The sequence below is a fragment of the Vipera berus genome, assembly GCF_964194415.1.
Source record: "Vipera berus genome assembly, chromosome: 3".
Lineage (NCBI taxonomy): Eukaryota > Metazoa > Chordata > Lepidosauria > Squamata > Viperidae > Vipera > Vipera berus.
Window position 1 is genome coordinate 91,036,738 of NC_138204.1, and position 23,250 is coordinate 91,059,987.

Below are 23,250 nucleotides of genomic sequence, written 5' to 3' on the forward strand. Positions count from 1 at the left end.
TGAAATTATTGAACCAGTAAAAGGGATGGGGAAGGGTGAGACCACAGTGCTGACTCCTGAGTTCAAAGTTATATCTGAAGCACCTTCTAACTACAATTAGCCTAGCCTCTAATTTACAAAGTTTGTTTCCAAACTGTCGGAAAGATTAGAAGATTAAAAGATTATGTCATGGTTTTCTGGATAAATTTACCAGCGCATAAAAACCCATTGTCACCGCCACTTTTAATAAAGTACAAATATTACTATAGATAGTCTATGCTTCATAGTAATTGGGACTGGAATTTGTCGCTAAGTGATGCAGTCATAAAGGCAACTATCATGTGACTGTATCCCTTAGCAACTGCAATCCCAACACTCCCCATTGCTGTCATTATGTAAGGATTGTGTGTTGTTAAGCAAGGTTCTCACATGACTGTGACTTGTAACTTCCTGCTGGCTTCCAAACGACAAAATCAGTCAATGGGGAAATCAACAGGAAGTCAAAGGTCCTGGGAGGCTTGCAAGCAGGCTGGTGGGCAAGTGCTATGAAGTGCAGCTGTGGGGAAGGCTGGGGTAATTGCAGACAAGTGTAGGAAGGAGCACTGCAGTGCAGAGTGGTGGGTGAGGGCAGGAAAGGGAGCTGTGGTGCTGTATAAATTCAGGAGGACATGGGATGGGAAGCTGTGTAAATGTGTGAAAGCAGACAGACGGACGTGTGCACTAGGGGGTGCTTCAGACAGGCATACACTACAGGCTATGAGATTCCTGAAATCTCATAATCTATACAGTGCACTCCTCAGGAGAAAAATCAGTGAGAATGACTTACATGAGTGACTTGTGACTTTCCCTTCCATTTTCCCTATTGACTTATCTTGTAGAGAGCCAGAAGGGAAGGTCTCAAATGGCAATTGTGGGATTGGAGGATGGGCAGCCATCGTAAGTGCAAGCTGGGTGGCAAGAGTTTAGATTGCAATCATGCGACTGAGGGTGGGGTTTGCTGGGACATCAGAACCTTGAGGACAAGTCATAAGTGTCACTCCTTGAGTGCCATTGCAACTTTGAACAGTTACTGATTGACTAGTGCCGGGGTAGGCAACCTTGGCTCTTTTATGACTTGTGGACTTCAACTCCCAGAATTCCTGAGCCAGCCATGTTGAAGTCCACAAGTCATAAAAGAGCCAAGGTTGCCTACCCCTGTACTAGTGTAACTGAAGAGTACTTTTAATGGCTTTAATGAATTAAGGAACATAAGAAAAACTTTGTGAGACCACATCAAAGATTCCCAGGGCTTCTGACAAGATGTTTTATTGTAGTTCTATTATATTAATAACTAGTTTCCATCCTCTTGTTCATGTTCTTAAGCAATTGATATCCATAATATAATTTTGATTATTAGCCACCTGATTTATTTCTCAAATTTCCATTTAAGGCTAATTTGATGTAAATGTATTGGTTATATAAACTGAAAATAAAATGAGAACTTCTGAACTGGTTACCAGAAAAGTAAAATTAAAAGAGTGATAAATACTGAAAATCCACTCCACATACATATATGTATATATATATATATATATCCAATATAATATTTACACTGGCTCACCTGGGTACAATTGTTTAGTTGGGGCACTGAGTTGTGCATTTTTTGTAACTCTGTAGGCAACATCTGATCCTTTGGAATTCTTTCTGTTTATGCAAATTCCGGCTGTTTTTGATATTCCTTCTGGAGATTTATGAAATTCTAATGCTTTGAGGACATCCACTGGCTCAGCTGAAAAATGAGAAAAAGAAGAATTTAGAATATGCATAGTCCCTCCAAAATATTGCCCATCCTTTTAAAAGGGGAAGCTCATTTCTCACATTACAGAAAGAAGCTCTAACAATCTCAGTGATCCAACCACAAGGCCAACCTTGGTCCACTAAATTTACCAGGTTCTATCATAGCTCATGAAATGCATTAAAATATTGGCCTGGACATTAAAAAAAACTGCTTTCTGCACAGTCTGCAAATGGATTGTGAATTATGACAGCTGAAATACAAACACCTGTAGAGCAGGTTGCCTGTACCTCATCTTTTTCAATGGTGCATTTGTCAACACATGTACTTTAGAGAGAAAAATGAAGTACAAAACTGTTCTTTAGTCATCACACACATATTGCTACAACTCTCCCCACAAAAGCAAATATCCCTCTTTCCCTTGTTATAGTCATATAGTACAACTTGACTAATGCCTTCCATTTGCTCAACTTGCTTTTTTTGAGAATGAACCTGAGACTTTTTTTTCCCACTCTTGACTGCCTGGAGTTTTGTTACCATCTTGCTTCTTAGCCAATTCAGATCTTTACAGCAATAGCTCGTGACATCACTTCCTGAAAACACACTTCATGGCACATTTGAATGAAGATTTGAATGGATAAGTCCATTTTAAGAGATTATTTTATTTTATTTTGTTTTATTTTATTTTATTTTATTTTATTATTTTTTATTTTATTTTATTTTATTTTATTTTATTTTATTTTATTTTATTTTATTTTATTTTATTTTATTTTATTTTATTTTATTTTATTTTATTTTATTTTATTTTATTTTATTTTATTGGCAATCTTTTCAGAAGAATCCAGCTTCCAACATCTACCAGAGTCCAGACCCTCTGTAACAATAATGGTTTCCCTGCTATAGAACCAGCAACTTCTACTAGAAAAGCTACTTGCTAATAAGCAATGCTAAAACCTCACTTTCAGAACATTTTATTCATCAGTTATATTTCTAGCAGACAGGAGACCAAAATCAGATAAGCAAAAAGAAGAGGTAAAACCTCAACAGGAAAGCTCAGCTATATTGAGCATATAATGACAAGTACTAAGTGCTTAAAGTACATAATTGCCAAGAATTAAGATAACATTAAATCTGTCAAAATGCAATGAATACACACACTTTCCACTGTTGCCAGCATTTTTCTCTTAATACTTTAAGAATCCACATAAACCCATCAAAACCACATTAAAGCTACCACCATATCATTTGATTAAGTGTTCTTACAGGACCAAAATGACTACATGTCAATTTACTTGGAATTAGGGCTTACAGGGTGCAAACTAAGCCAAAATACTGTTAATTTCGTTTTGGATTAGCTTGTGTTTCAATTCAGTCGACTGTGGTTTATTCGACAAATCATGGGAAAAGTTGGCCTTGCATTATGAGTGATACATAATTAGTGCAATCACTGTGGCTGGTCCCAGATACGTTATGACCTAAGTATATTGTCCTATAAACATTTACTTGGGAGCCCAAAAAGGTGTTTTTTCATGAGGCAACTGGACATTCTTCTTGGTTTTTTTTTGAAGATGTATCACTTCTCATCCAAGAAGCTTCTTCATGCAAAAGCAAATGCAAATGGCCAGCTGTCTGCAAGGAGTATAAATCCTTCCATCCCCCACCATCCAGTCAGAGCTGAAGAAGTTTCTTGGATGAGAAGCGAAATGTCTTCAAAGCAAAACAAGAAAGTCCAGTTGCCTTGTGAAAAACCACCTTTGGGGTAACTATGACCTGGATGACTGAAAATCTCCATTGAAATTTACTTGGGAGAAGAGGACAATGAAACCAGTGGGACCTAATTGTGAGACTCTATGGACAGGATGAACCGCAAGGATATTGGCACGGTCATATACATAGAGATATTTAATTGCATTATTTCTACCACACACATGGATACATGATGCAAAGTATTATATCTTGTTGCTACTGTTCTGGCTATGAATATCATAGATCATGAGATTAAAAAAATAGCACTGATTGTTCATTCATCAATCTGGCTATTCTCAGTTATAGCATAGCAAGACGGACCTCAGATGTCATCAGAAATGACAATGCAATGTACATACCATTAAGGAGATTATGACATAGTATACAGTAGTGTGGAGACAGTCAAAGAATGCAAGAACTATTAAGTAAACTTTAATTTAGATCTGGAAAAGACAGGGTGAGGAAAAAATATCTCAAGATACCCTGCCTTGATTCTGTTTGATGTAAGAGGGAGTAGAGGAAAACTGACAGGTTTTCAAGATTCTGCTCTCATACTTATATCAATAAAGTAGAGTTCTACTAGTCCTTGTATTGACTGCTGGCTGGCCTGGATACATGATCTCCCCCTCTCTCTCTCTCTCTCTCTCTCTCTCTCTCTCTCTCTCTCTCTCTCTCTCTCTCTCTCTCTCTCTCTCTCTCTCTCTTCCACACACACACACACATACACACATGCACACGCACAAGCTATCTACAAGATCTCTTAAAAAGATAAAAAAGGATTCAGCAGTTAAATCACATAGTTCCCATTAACACAATTAAATCTCTTTCATAGACTAGGACTCAAGACTAACAGACACAGTTCAGCTAGATAACATTTTTTTTTATTATAAAGAAGAATAAACCCAGATTAAATACTTCATTGCCTTGTTCCAGTATAAGAATGTAAGCCACATTCATAGCTCAAGTAGTAGAAACCCCTTGTTTCTTTCTGCTCTTTCTATGAATTTATAGACTCTTTGTACAATGTATGGTGGCATTGAAGCTGAGAAGATACTGAGCATCTATATAACCAACAATTCAGGTCTAAGAAACACTACCTATTGGTTCATTTACCACAATAGTGATCAATTGGCAATAAATATCAAGAAGTGGGGGGGAAAGGCTCTACCTAATGAAAAGGAAAATGGATGCACTAATGCAAAATACACTATCCCTTCCTGTAGAAACATGGGGTTGATGTTGAACTTGGCTCTGGAAATAAATTGATTAAATCTTATTTCTTTTATTTCAGACGGTATTTCCATTTTATGTTACCTCCACAGACACAAGCCAGACTTTTGACTTTTATCCTTTAGTCCAGACTACTTCTTCCATTTAAAAAAAATCAAGCATAATGTACATTAATTGGTATAAGATCCTGACCCTGAAGGCCAACACTGGAACAACATAAAACATAAGAATAATTTTAATGGAGTAACTCAAGACCAAGCTTCTCCAGCATTTCCATTAATGATCTAAAAGCATCACCCAATGGGGTTTATTAATAACAGCTACTCTTTAATGCAAGATCATGTTTCTATGTTTATACAGCAGTCAAGCCAAAGAGAAAGTCTTTCATGCAATTTCTCACATGGGCTTTCAATATATTCTCTAGGTTCATCTAGGGAGATCCATGCAACATTATCTCAGTATGTAATAACTAAACTAATGCTTAACTTTACATGACCATGGCCAGCACACAAGATAAAACTATTTAAACCAGAAGTGAGCTGTGTGGAATGCAACTTGACCACAAATAGGACCCAGTCTACTGACATTTCTTTAGACCTTGAAATCTAACAACTAAAATAGCCATGAAGTAGTGGCTGAACTGGAGATTCACATGCCAAGAAATAAGATCTGCCACAAAGAAGAGGGAGTCAAGCTATTCTCCAAAGCACCTGAAAGCAGGACAAGAAGCAATGGATGGAAACTAGTCAAGGAGAGAAGCAACCTAGAACTAAGGAGAAACTTCCTGACAGTTAGAACAATTAACCAGTGGAACAACCTGCCTCCAGAAGAGGTGAATGCTCCAACACTGGAAGTTTTTAAGAGGAGACTGGACAGCCATTTGTCTGAAATGGTATAGGGTTTCCTGCCTGAGCAGGGGGTTGCACTAGATGACCTCCAAGGTCTCTTCCAAATAATAATAATAATAATAATAATAATAATAATAATAATAATAATAATAATAATAATAATAATAGTAGTAGTAGTAGTAGTTGTTGTTGTTGTTGTTGTTGTTGTTGTTGTTATTATTATTATTATTATTATTATTATTATTATTATTATTATTATTATTATTATTATTATTATTATTATTATTATTACCTTTAGGACATTCTTGGCCTAGAAATTTGTCATTAGTTCCGGTACTAAGTTTGCAAATCCACTCCTTATTTCACTTTCTCCAAGCGATCTTTTTCAGAAACCTAATTTAGAAGGCAAAAGATGTGGTTCCTACTGCTACGCTAAACACAACAGGGAGTCAGAACTACAGAAAACTACTGAAAGATCTTCAGCAGATCCCAACATTACTCATCTCTACTTATACTTGAAAACAAGCAGAAGCTGGGATTTGCAATGGCATGAGAGAATAATCTTGGGAGACAGAACAAAGAGCCACAGCAATATGGTCATACAAGAGGGAGCTTAGACACAAAAGGAATGTGGACATAGCAAACATTTGAGAAGGTATCCTCCCTATTTTCTTGTACTGTAAAGGGGACTGGGGGGGAAGGGGGAGGGGGATGTAGTCTCAGATTTGCAAGATTCTCTTAATGTAACCTTACAATAAAGTAGAATTAGTCCATCTGACTATGCTTTTTGTCTAGACTACCTTGCAAGGCTGACAGGACTAGACTAACTTTGCTACTAAGAATTGTTACAGTATATCCTTTGCTATTGTTCGTAACTGTTTATTTTCAAATGGTAGGAAAATCCAGAGGTAGTACCTAAAGAGAAAGTTTGCCCACCAAAAAAGAACATACTGGAGATTTATGTTTCATATAAAGTCACTTATTACCATCATTAACTCACACTAGGCAGCAATAAACATTACCTCAATAAATATTGTTAACAGCTTTGCTGAGAAAAAATACCTGACTGATTAAAGGAAAGAACCAACAAAGGACTCTGCCCCTACATCAGGAGTCCCCAACCCCCAGTCTGCTGACCAATACCAGGCTGTGACATGCCAGCAACTGGTCCGCACAAGCAACCAAAGCCTCATCTATGGGATGCAGGCAGCACACAAAACCATGCACTCTCTGGTCTTCGAAAAAACCTTTCTCCACGGAACTGGTTCTTGGTGCCCAAAAGGTTGGGGACCTCTGCCCTACATGCTCTCTAAAGACTGTTGCCACCACTAGACTTATCTCAAGTGCCCAACTAAAATACGTAGGATAAATTAAAAGGAGCATCAGAACATTAGCAGGGGGAATCATTAGTTAGGTCAGAAATTAAGCAACCTTTCCTGTCCTGAACCTTCTCCAAGAGGCTAACTCCCCAGCTATGCATTTGTCCTACAAGGAAATCATTGAGTTCCTTGAGGTTCCCATGATTGTCTTTGATTAATAGTCAGATGACTAAATATCCTGTACTTGGGGAGGATTCTCCTATTTACATATGTTAAACATTGCTTCTTTTAGAGAGACTTTATTTTGCTGAAAACTTATATTCCCCGTGTGGATAAGCCAGAGCCAAATTAAATGCATGGAAAATATTTTCTTAAGGGTTGTATCAGAAGAAATGGTAAGTCATGAACTGATAAAGCAAGCAAGAAACATGATGTACTTCAGCATTAGTAAAAATCAGGAATCCTAACTGTAGACAGAAAATAAAATTGTAACAATGTGGAGTGGTAGATTAATTGCTTCTCAATTTTTTAAAATTTTTTTCGCAGATACGACCCTTGCATGTACTGCATATCTACCAATTCCTGGGAAAAATAGTCAATCCATAAAGAGCATAAACCACAAAACAAATTAATACAAGCTTAACAGGTTTGCAGAAAAGGAAAAAAAGATTAATTTAAACAGGATTTCCTTTGAACCCTTTGGAGAAAAAAAGAAGCAAAGTATTCACCTGGGCTTTGATTGAGTATAACTTCTCCTTTGTATATTCAGCCTCTGGAAAGCCAAAGGTTGATAGCAGTGGGATTAGTAGGTGCAGGACAAGTTGTATGTTCTTGCCTGAAAAGCCCCAGCAATTCCAGGGATAGAAAAAATGATTGAACCAGAGAAAATGCATATATTATTCCTACTTATTTTATTTATTACATGTATATTCCACCCATCTCGCTTTTCAGAACATCTGTGGACATATGATGGAGACAGAAGCACAGATCCTACTTGCAAAGATCAGTTATCTGACTTAGGCAATTGTACATATTTTACAGTACAATAATATGAAAAGGTAGGGACGCGGTGGCTCAGTGGGTTAGGACGCTGAGCTTGTCGATCAGAAGGTCGGCAGTTTGGCGGGTCGAATCCTGAGTGCCACGTAACAGAGTGAGCGCCTGTTACTCGTCCTAGCTTCTGCCAACCTAGCAGTTCGAAAGCACGTAAAAGGCAAGTAGAAAAATAGGGACCACTACGGTGGGAAAGTAACAGCGTTCCATGCGCCTTTGACGTCTAGTCATGCCAGCCACATGACCACGGAGACATCCTCGGACAAGCGCTGGCTATTTGGCTTTGAAACTGAGATGTGCACCGGCCCCTAGAGTTGGAAACGACTAGCATGCATGTGCGGGGGAATCTTTACCTTTACCTAATATGAAAAGGCACTGATTGAGGCACCAGGCTAGAAACCAGGAGACTGTGAGTTATACTCCTGCCTTAGACATGAATGCCAACAGGACCTCTCTCTCTCTCTCTCTCTCTCTCTCTCTCTCTCTCTCAGCCCAACCCAATTCACAGGGTTGATGTTGTGAAAATAGGATGAGGATCAGGAAGAAGTATTAAGGCATGTGTGCCTCAAGTTTTTTATAAAAATAATAAAACAGAAAAGAAATACGTAAAATATTCTATTCTGTTTTATGCTATGCTACTGTTCTACATAATTATGTTGTAGGTTATTAACCACTTATTCTTCAGTGATGTGTGTGTTTGTTGTATAAGTTGCTATCAATTTATGAGAACTGGTTCTAGGACCATTTCCAGCCTGCAAAATGAGAGATGCCCAGTCATTCTTTCTCATATGATTTTACTGAAGTCCTCATTTGAATTAGAAGATGCTCCTCTTACTAGAGAGCTTGGACATATGGGATTACTTTGAGTTCTTCCGGAAGATAGTTGGGGAATACAAGAACCAAACACTCTTCATTATTAATGCAGGACTTTTGGCTATATGAAGACTGTAGTATCAAGTTCAGGATATTAAAAACTTTACCAGCACATTAATATAAATTTATTTGCCGAGCAAGAAAAGAAGCTGCCATCCAGATGCATTTTGCATGACTATTAGTGCTTCAACTTACACGTTTTAGAACCCTTGTTCATCTCTATGACTTAATAATGCATCTGTGATTATCATTTGCATGTGCGGATGAGTCTCCATAACACCTCAAATTCCTATAACATCATGCTTTAATTAACAAGACTGCTCATGGAGAATCTACAATCAAGTCAGGAATAAATGAGTGATAGATCCCGCTTGGATAACCAATCCTTAACTAGCACAAGGAATGTCCTTTATGAAAAGTATGAAAAAAAACAAAATTATCAAAGTGCACTAAACAAATATAGGTAAATCAATTCAAACAATTAGATTTTTTTTGTTTACCTAAAAATTAGCTTCATTGTTTAAGCCAAACCAACCTGTGAGCCATGAAAGGGAACAGGATGTAGCCCTCCCATGTTTTATTTCCAGGTTGGAAACAGAGCTTTTATTGATTGAAATTGTTCTTTATTGCTTTGTTCTCTATTATTGCACTGCTGTTTTTAGGGGGGGGGTATTTTATTTTAGACACTGCTTTAGTAATACTTTCAGAATATTTCGTTGCACATCTACTTTGAAAATTCTTTCAAATGGTAGCATGCATAGCTTTTGAATAAGTTAATAGCAAGAAGGATGAAAATTTGTTTTAATTAACTGTAACATTCAATTAGCATATGTTCACTTTCTTGGTATTTATGGTTTTCATTTTGTTTAATTTATTTCATTGGCAAAAATATAGAATAATTTCATCATTAAAGAAAAAACTGGCAAAGAAGCTAAACAAGTGATTTGCAGCTATACTGGGAGGAAAAATAATCTATTTACAACAATCAGTCAAAACAAGAATGTTGAAGGAAAATTCACACACTTCTCTTATTGCTGAGAAAATGTATTAGTATTATAAGACATTCTTAAAAGGACTGTACAACACAAAAACTATTGTATAGGCATATTATATTTGCAAAAATCCAGATGACCATTAGTTGGCAGCAAAACAAGACAGAAAATTCATATTCTTTGCTGCCATCCTGTGGTCATCTTGAGTTTTTTTCAGTCTAGGTATGGGATGCCAATATTATTGCTAGAATATTGGAGAGAGGGAGGAACATTTTCAAATTTTAAAGAAGAGAGCAATCTTCAAATATATTTATAGGACACTTTGGTGGAATCTATGAGGGAGATTATATATCATACATATATTTATTTATGGTTGGCAAGCCAAATTCCTCACGGTAAATCAATATTTATGAAGATCATTCTGAATGATCAAATCTTTAAAGTCCATATACTATAAGAATTATCAGCTGCATGGGAATTGGTTTTGCAGAATAGCATTAAAGCGTTTGATTATTCAGTGGAAGTAAATTAATTCAGCTCTGTCAATATAAATAGCTAGTCGCATGCCCAAATTCCTTCTGCATATTTTTTTTACTCAACATCCTTCAATTTGGTGGAAAGAATTTCATTCTGATTCCAAGAATACAATTTTAAAATTGCATTGAGTAGTGAGCAGAATTCTTACACTTACTTCAGTTATGAAGTAGCCAATCTATGAGAATATTAAGGCTAGGCAAAACTGTGAAAAACTCCTCTGATGTGACAATGTTTTGACTACTTCCCATTGAAATAGAGTTATAAATTCAAATAGGGACTTGCTTAACCTATTGAATCAATTTAGATGATTTCATAGCACTTTCATTTGAAAAGAAAATGCTGAGATTTTTGTAGACAATATACCATGTTGGAACTTTATTTTTATATGTGGAGAATGCTGAGAGGGTGGGTTGAGTAGTGTGATGGGTTACATGAAAAGCCAGCTTATTAAATTTTATCATCACATTAAATACTTTCAAAGATCCACAAGGCTTTGGGTTTCATTCATTTCCTCAGCTCTCAGAATGTTTAATGTGACCAGAGAGTTTACTTTCTTCTTTTGGGATGTTATATTTCTATGCTGGCCTTGAAGATGAGTTCCAGGCTGTCTAATCCAGTTTGAACCTTTGAATCAAACCTTATTTTCAAATTTTGGAATGAGTGAACATATGTCCAATGGAGAACTAAACATTTAATCTCTTAAGAAATAGACAGGATAGGGTTAGAAGCAACAGTCTGAATGATATATTTTCTATGCTTATTTCTGTAAAATTGTATACTTTATTGCAAGCCACTTCTGCTGTCTCTGCAAACTAATTAGGAGTATTGCCAGCAAGCTTCAATCTTGACACTACTTTCTCTTGTTAGGTGAGCCACTTAGCATCCAGCTATGCTAACTTTCCTGATGAGTATGTTGATTGTAAGCATCAAAATTATACCACTCCATTGTCTGTTGACTTCTCCCCACAGGCTAGATTGGAAACAGACATACAGGCAAGCAAGACTATAGGAACTTCTGATTTATTGCAGAAAAAGCTAAGAAGCTATTACAAAAGAAATTTCAGTGATTGCTGTATATCAAATGCAAATTCTGTTTATACTACAATCAATGTTCAAGAAGCTTGTTCCTCTTTTTGCTGTCTGCTCCATATAATGGGCTGGAAGTGACTGTCATATGGGGGGAGGGGGAATGGCAGAATTGTATCACCTGTTTGTTCTTGATTGTAATGTGAGCTAATTCTTATACTCAAAGAACTCAACAGTCATCCTTCTGATTCTTGCCAGAAGAGGCTAAACTGGCCAGCCTCATACTACATGGAAGCCAATGATGAAAATGGCCTTTTCAGGAGGAGACAACTATTTTGGTTGTCCAAAAAAATTAAGTGGTCTTCTAATCCACATTCCCACCTCATTTTCAAAAGCTGTTTTATTGAGCTTAGCAACAAAATTTTGGGGATGTTAATTGGCCATAAATGGGAGCCTGGGAGCTGTTTGTGAGTTACTCTCTTCTGCTTAATGTGTTGATGTAGCCAGATGTTTAATTGTGATTCAACAAACCACGACCTACCATGATATGCGAATCATATAAGTGGATGTGCTTCAGTGCCATCTGGTGTCTTTATGCACAGCAATCATTTTGACAGCTTAACTGTAACCCAAATGGCACTAACACAAATACTGAGCAATTGCACCCACTGCCATGACAGCACCACTGTGGTTACACATGATATGCCAAGATGCCTTCACACAAATGCTGCCATTATGTCTTTGCATCCTGACATCTGACACAAGTGTGTAAGTCTTGCCATATGTGTGATGACATCCAAATCTGGAAATCAGATTCTCCCGAAGAAGGAAATGCATAGGTCATTCACCTTACTTGAATACAATATAGAGATTTAGGTTATTTAATCTTGATTAGGGAGACCATTTGGCTACTTGGATTCAGTTCTGCAAATTGCTGAATCTTAACAATTTCATATTTTAATAACCTGCACAAAATAAGTTCACTTTAGTTTCTTGTACTGAATGTATCATTATTTTGGCTTCTTTCAGAATCCCAACTTTCTGATACAAAGGTTTCTTTAAACAGAAAAAGAAAAAGAGCACTCTTAAACACTAATTTATTCTAAAATCACAGTTACCAGATTATGCTAGCTAGGCCAACAGTCCTGCTATTAACTTGTATAGTTTGCAAAGCTTACTGTTTTCTTTTTAAAATGATACCTTAATCTGACAGCTGGTAATATACTTTTCTGTGTTAGTCCAGAAGTAGTGAATGGGTGATTTGTAGCTTTGGGGCTGTGGTATCTTCATTCCAAAAGACTAAATGTTTTTTTCCCCCAGGAATGATTTCTTTCTCCAAAGCGTAAGAGATGCCTTCTGCTTTCATTTAGTTTACTTGGACCCAACAGTAAATTAACAAATGGTTAAATATTTTTTTTTTCTTTAAAGGAAGCAGGAAAGTATGGTGAGAAAAAGAGCAAACTTCTTCAAGTTTGCTGTTTTAGTTGTACAAAATTAAACAGAAGATGTGACAGGTATAATTATCCTAGTAGACGTCTGTTATTATTATAACTTACAGTAATATTGTAATAGTTCTTTTTTTTCTTTTGGTAGTTTTCTATACTAAAACAGAGCAAACAGCCATAGAGCAGGAAAAATATCTCCCTTGACATGGCATCATCACAGTGGACAAAAATTAAACATGCCAAGGAGAACTGTACAGGGTCCTCCATAATATATCAATCTGATGTTGAGTGGAAAATGAACATGGGTTTTAAAAAAAGATGCGTGTAATCCTATCCAATCTGCTGACCATCACCTATTCTGAGGTCTTCAGTTGACCCAGCCTTCACACCATCCTTATCTTGTTGGCTGCAGGAGATGTTTCCTCTTTTCATTAACTGCCTCTGTGAGCCTGGGTCTAAATTCCTAAGGCAACATTAGGTTGCCTTTTCCTCTGTAGAGATATTCCCAATACACAGAGCATTTGAAAGCAGGGGCAGTGGCAAATGGGACACATAGAGGCAGAACCAGCAGGCATTGCCCAGTTTTCTCTCTGCCCCTTTTGGATTGTATGAAAACTATCAACTTTAAAAAGGCAAGTATTTGCAGGTAGTCCTCACTTAATGACTGACACGTTTAGTGACCAAAGTTACAACCATGATGAAAAAGTAACTTTGTGACCAGACCTCACATTTACAATTTTCATAAGTCTGTACAGCAAAGCAAAGCAAAGCTAAAGTAAGATTGTAAGCAGAGTTGCTCTTTCGTTTATCAACCATTTCCCTTAATGACTGAGTTTTATTTTATTTTTTTATTTATTTTAATCCCATTTATATCCCACCATTCTCCGAAGACTCAGGGCGGCTTACAATCTAAGCACAAATCAAATGTGCTTAGCAATAGCCTTCATTCTATGTATATGCCTGCTTATTAGGGCTTTCGGGGGCCCCCAAGCGGCATTATTACAAAGTCAGCTTATTGCCCCCAACAATCTGGGTCCTCATTTTACCTACCTCGGAAGGATGGAAGGCTGAGTCAACCTTGAGCCTGGTGGGATGCGAACCTTCAATAATTGCAGGCAGCTGGTGTTACTTAAATAGGCATCAGCCCACTGCTCCACCAAGGCTCTCTGGTCCCAATTATGGTTACTAAACAAGAACTACCTGTATTTAATTTTTGGAGTTAGTATCGCTGTTCAGAATTCATGGCTGGGATTAAAAAACAACAACTGTGGGACAAACAAGAAAAGTTTAATGTTTGGTGCATCAATATTGAAATATATGGAACATCCCAAGCTGCTTCCAGCATCTCAAGATGAAGGCAAAGTCTTATGTCCTAACAACTTCCTTGATCCACTTTTTTACTAAAAATGCCAAAGGCTCAACTTGGGAACTTCTGCATGTAAAACTGAGCAACCTAAAACTAGGTCATGAAGTATAGCACAGCAATAACATTTAGGCTTACAGTATATACTGCCCCACTGCACTTCATAGCACTTTCCGGGTGGTTTACAATGTAAGCCTTATTTGGATATTACCCCCAACAATTTTACCTCATTTTACCAACCTCAGAAGGATGGAAGGCTGTGTCAACCTTGAACCCCCATCAGGTTTGAACTCCAGGCTATATGCCTGCACTGTGCCACCAGGCCTCCCAGTATTCTCAGAGCAATGGTACTGAAATGTTCATTTATTTACTGATTTCATCAAGCAATGCTTTCTGTTACTTATTAGAAGGGCTGTGCATACTTCAAAACCAATTTGCAAACAGTACTTCAGACTTCCTCCGAACGTGAGTGCATCTCTCTGCTGTTCATTACAGCAAGCACATTTTTTCAGGTTCCTGTCCAGAGAGGTGCTGTTCTCAATTTGCTCCAAGGCAGGTCTTAATCCAAATCATTGCCAAAATGGGCACAATCCTCTTTATTACATTCAAAGTTTGTTTCCAGACCTTCCTTCTTTGACCCTCATTCCCATGCCCTTTTAACTGCTTATTGCAACAGTCAACTTGCAACGCCAGCAAGCAGACCATATTTCATCTTAGGACCTCAAATGCATTCAGTGATCCTTTTAATCCCAAATCTCTAGTTCTCTAGAGAACATCAAACAAGCAAGAGATATCTAGGATTATGAAAGACATCCCTGTTCTACAATTGCCTTCTTCTCAGGAGACAGTTCACAGACGCAGATTAAGATTAAAACTGCTTAAGTTAAAAACACGCACATTTCTTCCAGGTTGCAAAAAGGAAGGGGTGGTCTGTTCTGAGATTTTTGAAATATATAAGTCAGCAACAAAATAGGAAGCCATTTCTTAGAAGGGGTGGCTTAGCAGTGAGGGAGGAAAAATCTATCTTCCTTTCCTTACAGGGTTTTCTTTTTCCCTCTCACCTCCTTGTAAAGGACGAGTAAAGAACTGCAGGACTTAGAAAACATACCAGGCATTTTTCTGTCAGCTGCCAGACCACAAAGAGAGAGAGAAAAAGATGTCAGTGTTTGGTCACTGCAAAGGTTTTTCAAACTGGACCTTGGTTCTTTTCACAGCCAAAGTTAAGGATGTGCAATGAGGAGATTGGGATCATATTATATGTCTGTAGGTGGAACTAGCTAGAATTTACTTAAAATTTCTCCCCATTGTTTTCTAATTTGATCCTCTTTCCTAACTCGGAAGATAAGATTCTAGGAATTTTGCCTAACCTGCTTTGAATTCCATCTGAGAAACAGCTAAGATATTAATGTAATCTGGAAAGAATATTTTTTTGTAACTATAACAAACATAATCAATCAGCATGTGCTACTTCAATGTTTCTACTGTAAAGTTCACTGAAGGCTGTCTTTTAGAAATTCCTCATTAAGTTTAAATCAACTAGCCCATTAAACCAGCCGCCTTAATAAAACTGTTGTTTTATTCATCTGCTAGAGCAATGTTGAATAAAGTAGCCTATTCATGCGTCCTTGGCACCTGATTTCATATTACAAAAATAATCCACAAAAAAAGTCTGTTAGAATAAGCTGCTTTTCCAAAAAAAGCTGAGAAAGTATATTAAATGTGTTTATATACTTTTGTAGCAGCTGTTTCATGGAAATGAAGCATAGTTTTTGTTTGTTTGTTGTTTGTTTAGTTTTACAAATAACTCAAGGCAGCAAATATATCTAATGTTATTTCTTTCTGCTACGCAACAAGGCTCCAGACCAGAGTTCTGAAATATATATGGATTTCCAAAACCTTCTCTGAATGGGAATTCTTGTATGGTATCTTCATCAGCCTTTTATATCATTCATCACAAGATGTTGCAGAGATTTTTCTAAACCATCCCAGTTTTATAGCATTGCATACCTTTCAGTCACATAAAGCCAACCGCCACTTATTCAATAGAGTTGCATTCATATTAACATCACATTGCATATGTGCAATTGCATTTATTTGTTAGTTTAGAAATTTCTGCAGTTTAAGCAGAGCTTATTCAAGGTATAAGATTAAAATAATTGGGATTTGGTAACTTTTAAAGAAAACTCATTAGACTTGCTTAAGTGAAATCATGCATTGTCAATATAATATTAAAATGAAGCTAATTTGCATTCATTTTTAAAGTAATACCTTTAGAATATCTAGAATCTGTTCTACCCTGGCCTTATTTAAATAAATTATATATATTGCATTGTTATTCTTCTGTGTTCTCCCACCGCTGCATGGGATCCAATTTATATCTACTTTACATCTTGGAGGTCTTGCTAACCACAACAAAAGGAAAAGTAAAAGAACACAACTTTTAACCTATGCCTTTCGGAAATGCCAAATGAGCTCTCTCTCCCACTTAATTTTAATGCCTGCTAAAATGATCAAAAGTTTGACTGTACTTCAAACAGTCACCACTGTTCAGGAAAGTATTTGAGGGCTTTTTCTGGGAAAAGAAACAAAGAACAGCATGTCTGCAGATTTATTTTTGGCATTCTTGATTTTTTTTAAAAAAGGCAGATATTAGGAGGCGATGCAGGGATTTGTCAAATGTGTGATTTCTTAATCACTCTGTCAAATTGTTATCAGACAGCAGCATTCCAATATATGTCTACCCAGAGGGCAGTTTCATCAGAACATTCTTCCATATTGCATACTTCAGTGAATTACAACCTTAGAAGGACCAACATCACACAGCTAAACCTCTGTCTGCCTATTTTCAGTCATCTGAACTGCACTGGGACAATAGCAAGATTCACTCCTTTTGGGGGGAAAAATACAGCTCAGCCTCTGATTTCCCAGGAAAGAAATGCACAGCAAGCCAGTCAGTCAGAGAGAGGAATCTCCAAATCATATTTGGATCTTGGAAGAAAGGAAATTAAGAAAAACAGTAGCTGTATTTTTTCCCCTCACACTTCCCTTCTCCGAAAGCTTTTCTTGGCACGGGGCAAGAAAATAGTAATCCTACCCCTGCCTCTGAGCTGAAAGCGTTTCTTGACTTCTCTGCCCACAGCTTTATTCCAGAGCAGGCCAGCAGGGGGCAGATAGACAGGCTGAGGTGACTGACAGTCCAGTCCAAGAGGTGAGCAGGAACCCAGAGGCTGAACAGGAGCTCTCAGGAAGCATCTTTCGCCTCTCCTTGGCACTTAACAGTTGAGCCAATGAAAAGAAGCATCCCATTCAGAAAAGCAAGAACCACTTTTAGGGGGGAAATTGCTTCAGTGGAGCCAGAGTCCTCATATTGCCCTGGCTTCAGAATGTAAAAGGAAGGAAGGAAGGAAGGAAGGAAGGAAGGAAGGAAGGAAGGAAGGAAGGAAGGAAGGAAGGAAGGAAGGAAGGAAGGAAGGAAGGTGCACACTATGCAACCACTTCAACAGATTTCACTGGATTGAAGAAGTTAACAAAGAATGTAGTTACAACACAAATCTGCAGAGAATAGAAGGAGGTGATATAAGCAAACTGCTGTAATACCGGACTTGGCAAAAGTCCCCCAGGAAACTTCCCCATCATGGATCCCAGGTATCTGGTTTAGAACACAGCCAGCTTTTATAAATGGGACTGTGTCAGTATGTTCTCCCAATATCCCCGCTCACACTAGGGAAAAAAAATATATTACTATTATTATGTCATCCTTCCATTGAGTCCTTCTCCCTGCCTCCCTGCCTCCCTCTCTCTCTAAATGATCTTCTTAGTTAGATCCAACATCTGCAGCTCCAGAAACTGCAGACTAACACATGCCCACCTATGGGACCATTCATTCCATTCTGCTCCTTCTGCCAAAGATGCACCTAAAGTGGGGGGGAGAGAAAGGGAGGAGTTTCCTGTTCCTCTGTGCATGGCCCTCCTGTCTCAGTTTTGCCACGTAAGCTGGCCAGAGTCAATGGGGACTTTGGGGCAGGCAATCAGACAGTGGGGGCAGGTAAGGTAATATTTGAGATGGGTTAAACTCTCTGGCTCTCTGAATATCTTAGCTTCTTCCGAAGTTGTCTTCTCAGCTACCCAATACACACCTGACCCGAGCATCTCTGCACCACTCCAATGTTCTCAAGCAAGTCAATGACAGATCAAAGGATTATCAAGACATTTCAGGATCTGAGCTAGAAAGAGTTCTCCAACCAATTTGAAATAATTCCCTTTTTTCCCCCCCAGAAAAAGCCTGTGGATTTTGTAGTCACAGTGTGGTCCAGCTGTGAAAGTGAACCAAGGCTTCCCCTCTGTCCCTCCCTTCTCTTCTTCACTTCGGCCAAATGTATGTGAATTCACTCAGTTTAATAATCTCACCAAGTTCAAGCAAGGAGGTGGTGGGAGGGAATTTGCATAAGCCATCTCCTTAACAGTTACAAAACTGGTCGACCACACCAAAAAGTAGCGGGTTTTTTTGTTTTTTTGTTCAAAAGGTTCCTTGCCGTCTTCTCGAGTTTCAGATTATTCCATTACTGCATGCAGCAACCCACCTCCTTCCCATTCTCTCTTTGCCCCACAGCACGTTTACAACCGGGGGAGATGGTATTTGAGACTCACAGACCGATCGTGCCTACTGATTTCTGTCGAGAAATAAAACTTTACTAGATTTAGTTGGACGGACAGGACTGGGGAGCGTTTGGATCGCCTTGGGTTCTCTTCCCAGCATCCTCCCATATGCCGAAGTCAAGGAGCTCCTAATTTGAGGATCAATCCGAGGTCCGGAGCTCCAGTGACGGCTCAACCAACATGGGAGGAAAGAAATCCTTGGAGCATATACAGAGTGCTCCCCAACCAAACCAGAGAGCAGATCCCAGAATCACACACACACACACACACACACACACACACACACACAGAGAGAGAGAGAGAGAGAGAGAGAGAGAGAGAGAGAGAGAGAGAGAGAGAGAGAGAGAGAGAGAGACAGACAGACAGACAGACAGACAGACAGACAGACAGACAGACAGACAGACAGACAGACAGACAGACAGACAGACAGACACACAGACACACAGACACACACAGAGGCACACACACATATACACACACGCATTTCAGGGAATGAGGCAGGCTCGTTCCCCATCTCACTTGCTAGGGTCACTTTAGAAATCGGGGCTGTGTCCCGCCTGATGCTGCCTCAGCCCAACCCAACCCAGCCCAGCCCCGCACATCTCTCCAGCCGGGGGTTTAAGGGATCCTCCTGGCTCTCTTACCTCCTCGGACTTCCGCCGCTTGGAGCAGAAGCACTGACGAGACGAGAAGAGCCGGGAAAGCCGAGTCCCAGCACCAGCGTTTCGTTTTCCACCTGGTGGACCACTGCCGACTCTTCTCCATGCTTTCGCCCCACACCAGGGCGCCCGAACGGCCACCCACCCCACCCTCTCGCCGGGGTCCCTTCGTCCCCCGCGCTCGCTTCTCTCGCCGCCCGGCTTGTATTCCAAGAGACGCTTCGGCCGCGGGGCGCTCCCTCCTCAGCGACCCATCGAATCCAAGGAAAACTACGCTCAAAAAGAAAAGAAAAAAAGAAAAGAAAAGAAAAGAAAAACGCTCCTGGGGAAAGTGCCGGCTGAGGAGGTGGGGGCGACTTCGGATCGGTGCTGCCGCTTCGGGACGCGGGGGCGGCGGGAAGGGTGTCTTCCAACGCCCGGGTCCGGCCCCTCCGATTCACCTCTCCGGTGTCCGGCCTTGAGACCGAAGGGAGGAGAGGGGTTTCAATCCAAACGCGAGGAGCGCAGCATCTCCACTAAAGGCTGCATCCCGCGAAAGGGGCTGGCCAAGAGGCGCACCGGGAAAGCGGCCGCAGTAGCGAGGAGCGAGCGAGCGAGGGAGGGAGGAGGTGGGCGGGCGGGCGGGCGGGCGGGCGGACAGGAGCCCCCCCTTCCTCCTCCTCCTCCTCCTCCTCCTCCTCCTCCTCCTCCTCCTCCCCCCCACGCCCTCCCATTGTATGCTCCCCTCCTCTCACCCTCTAGGGGAGTCTAAATTGACAGGGAGGATGCGGGGCCCAAACCAATGAGAAGTTGCCTGAGAACTCGAAGCCACGCCTGCTGCCCGCCCCTCCCCTTCAGCCACGAACTCTCGACCCCGGGTTCCAAAGAAGGACAGTCAGGTAAGCGGGAATAAGGAGGCGCAGCGGCGATAGCGTTACGGCACCAACTCACCCCTCCCCAAAGGTCCGGGAAACGAGTTGACTGAGGAGGAGGAGGAGGAGGGGGCGACCGTAAAGGGGACATCCTTCCCCCCCCCCAAGCGCTCTTAAGTCAACCTGAAGCAAAGCAGAGTCGAGCTCTTGGGCTTCATTCCCCCCACAGCTGCCCCTGTCTACCTTTTATGCAGCATTGGCTGTGGTCAAGTTGTAGGACGCCTAGAACCCAGGAGAAGCTTTTGACTTTTTTTTTTTTTGCAGACCGTCAAGAAAGGGGCTTATGACAAGATGCCTGGAAGCCCAGCTGGAAACTGCTTGCTCTTCCTCGAAGTCCTACATGTGACCGAATCCTAAAAGAAAATGCTTTTCAGCATGCACCCCTTTCGCTGAAGTAACTGTAGGAAAATGTCAGATGTCAGATCACCGGGGGTGGGTGAGTGGGTAGGGAGATACATAGGACACTGTCTTTCATTTTAGGAATTCAGTACACAGAGAGCCTTAAAACTGCCCTTAGCTGCAGATGCTTCAGAAAGCTGGGTGAACATATGTACAGTACGTGCAAGGTTGTATACTCATAAAGGTTCTCCTGATACTAGACTGTCCACGAAAGTAAATGTACTTAGACAGTTGGCAGATAGGATCTCATATTTCAGGCTTAGTTGTTCATCGATGACATGGGAAGAACCCGCTGAAATCCTAACATCCCAATTAGGAAACAAATCCTACTGAATTCAGCACAATTTATTTGTTGTGATGCTTTGGCTGGCTGTAAAGAAGCACAATATAAGAACGGCAATGCAAATGATATACAGAAGATTCCAGTGACAATACTGTGGTAAAAATACAGCTCCATCTAAACCTATTTAGCCAGTAGTCCCATTGAACTCTTTAGGGGTTAACATTCTGAGCTTAGAATGGTCTTTTCCTTCTTATTAGTGATATATGTCTCCTGTTAACCATATTATAAACAATAAACTACTGTATATACTATATACATTGCCTGAATGTGTGTGTGTATATGTATATGTATATATGTGAAAACAGGCTGATCTTGGGCGCCAGTATGGTCTAGTGGTTGAAGCATTGGAAAGGAATTGAAGAAATTCAGATTCAGCTCATGCTAAGACATTAGACAATTTTAGACCAGTGTTTCTCAGACCAGCTTACCTCACAAGGTTATTAATTATGTGGATAAAATGCAGCTAACCTGCCTTAAGTTCTTGGAACAAAGGCAGGATAGAAAGGATGATATAAATATGAATAAATGCACACACCTAAATAAGGGTTTAAGGCCTTTGTACCTATACTAATATTCTATATGCTGAATATCATTCAGATATACTGTCCCTAAAGGTTCAGCACAGTCATGTCCCTCATCCACATTTTTGTGCCTTGGTGGAGCAGTGGGCTAATGCCTCTTTAAGTAACACCAGCTGCCTGCAATTAGTGCAGGTTCGCGTCCCACCAGGCTCAAGGTTGACTCAGCCTTCCATCCTTCTGAGGTAGGTAAAATGAGGACCCAGATTGTTGGGGGCAATTAAGCTGACTTTGTAATAATGCTGCTTGGGGGTGTGTGTGAAAGCCCTAACAAGCAGGCATATACATAGAATGAAGGCTACTGCTAAACTTGTAAGCCGCCCTGAGTCTTCGGAGAAGGGCGGGATATAAATGTAATAAAAAATAAAAAAATAAATAAAAAATTTTAGGGTAAGGGGAAAGAGCTGCTGATTAAGGATATCAAAATCTGAAACTGATGGATCTGATCCCTGGGGACAATTCACTAAGACTGCTTGTGCCCTCTTGATATGAAATTGTATGGTGTGCTCTGCACTGAGGGCCAGCCAAAACATTAAAACAACAGATCTTTCTCTTTAAGTGATATTTCATTGATCTGGCACTTATGCTACAATTTTCTTTTCAATAGGTGATTTATTAATATAATACATAATAATATAGATCTATTCTGGACTTATGTGAAACCATAAATGGAATTTATGCTTTCCTTTGGTAATTATAAAAGTACATTTCAATAAAAGGGAATATTTCTAGCTTAGGGTTGAAATGAGGACCCTATGTGCTGTCTGAGCTTGGTTGCTTTCTTGCCGATGTTTCATAACTCAAACTAGGTAAAATCATATGTGCTCTTTTTATAGTACATTACAATCATTTACAATATCCAAGTAGATTAATATGTTTTCTTAGGACATAAAAAAGAGAGAAGTTGATCTTTGGAGAGACTTTTAAACAATTAGATCAGAAATTCCCAAATTATAGACTACTGGGGGAAGACCAGGTAAGTATCTTCAAGATTTACTTTTTTTTTCATTTCTCCTTATATTACAGCTTTACATCTTCTTGAAAAATACTTTTGCAGAAGGCTAGTCAGAAAATGACAGTCAACCAAACTGATAAAAAAAAAGTTTATTTGGAGCCTAGCCACCTTCCTCTTCTCCCCAGCTGCGGATGTTTAAGTGCTTTCAGCAAGATGCAAAATAGTTGAGCAAATTCTCTGCCTGGGTCATATGTTTCATGGAAACACACAGAAAGGCAGAAACACATAATGACTTCAGAGGCCTAGTGCAGAAAAGGAAGAGAAAAAGTAGGAGAACTGTCTCTCTTAGGAAGTCCCCGTGGCTTGTGTTCATTCAGTGTTCAGTATGGGTACCTTTGTAATCCAAAAGAGCCTTGGTGGAGCAGTGGGCTAATGCCTCCTTAAGTAACACCAGCTGCCTGCAATTAGTGCAGGTTTGAGTCCCACCAGGCTCAAGGTTGACTCAGCCTTCCATCCTTCCGAGGTAGGTAAAATGAGGACCCAGATTGTTGGGGGCAATTAAGC

The 23,250-nt window shown here is 39.7% G+C and overlaps 1 protein-coding gene across 1 annotated transcript in view; it reads right to left on the minus strand.

The window, feature by feature from the left end:
- Positions 1 to 19,606, minus strand: part of COL11A1 (collagen type XI alpha 1 chain) — a gene marked incomplete at its 5' end in the record, with an annotated part of 296,431 nt that extends 276,825 nt beyond the window's left edge. The window contains 2 exons of the mRNA XM_081322302.1: positions 1,580 to 1,747; positions 19,486 to 19,606. Of these exons, the coding sequence (XP_081178428.1) occupies positions 1,580 to 1,747; positions 19,486 to 19,606 (289 nt within the window). The remainder of the gene's footprint in view (positions 1 to 1,579; positions 1,748 to 19,485) is intronic.
- Positions 19,607 to 23,250: the final 3,644 nt, after the last annotated feature.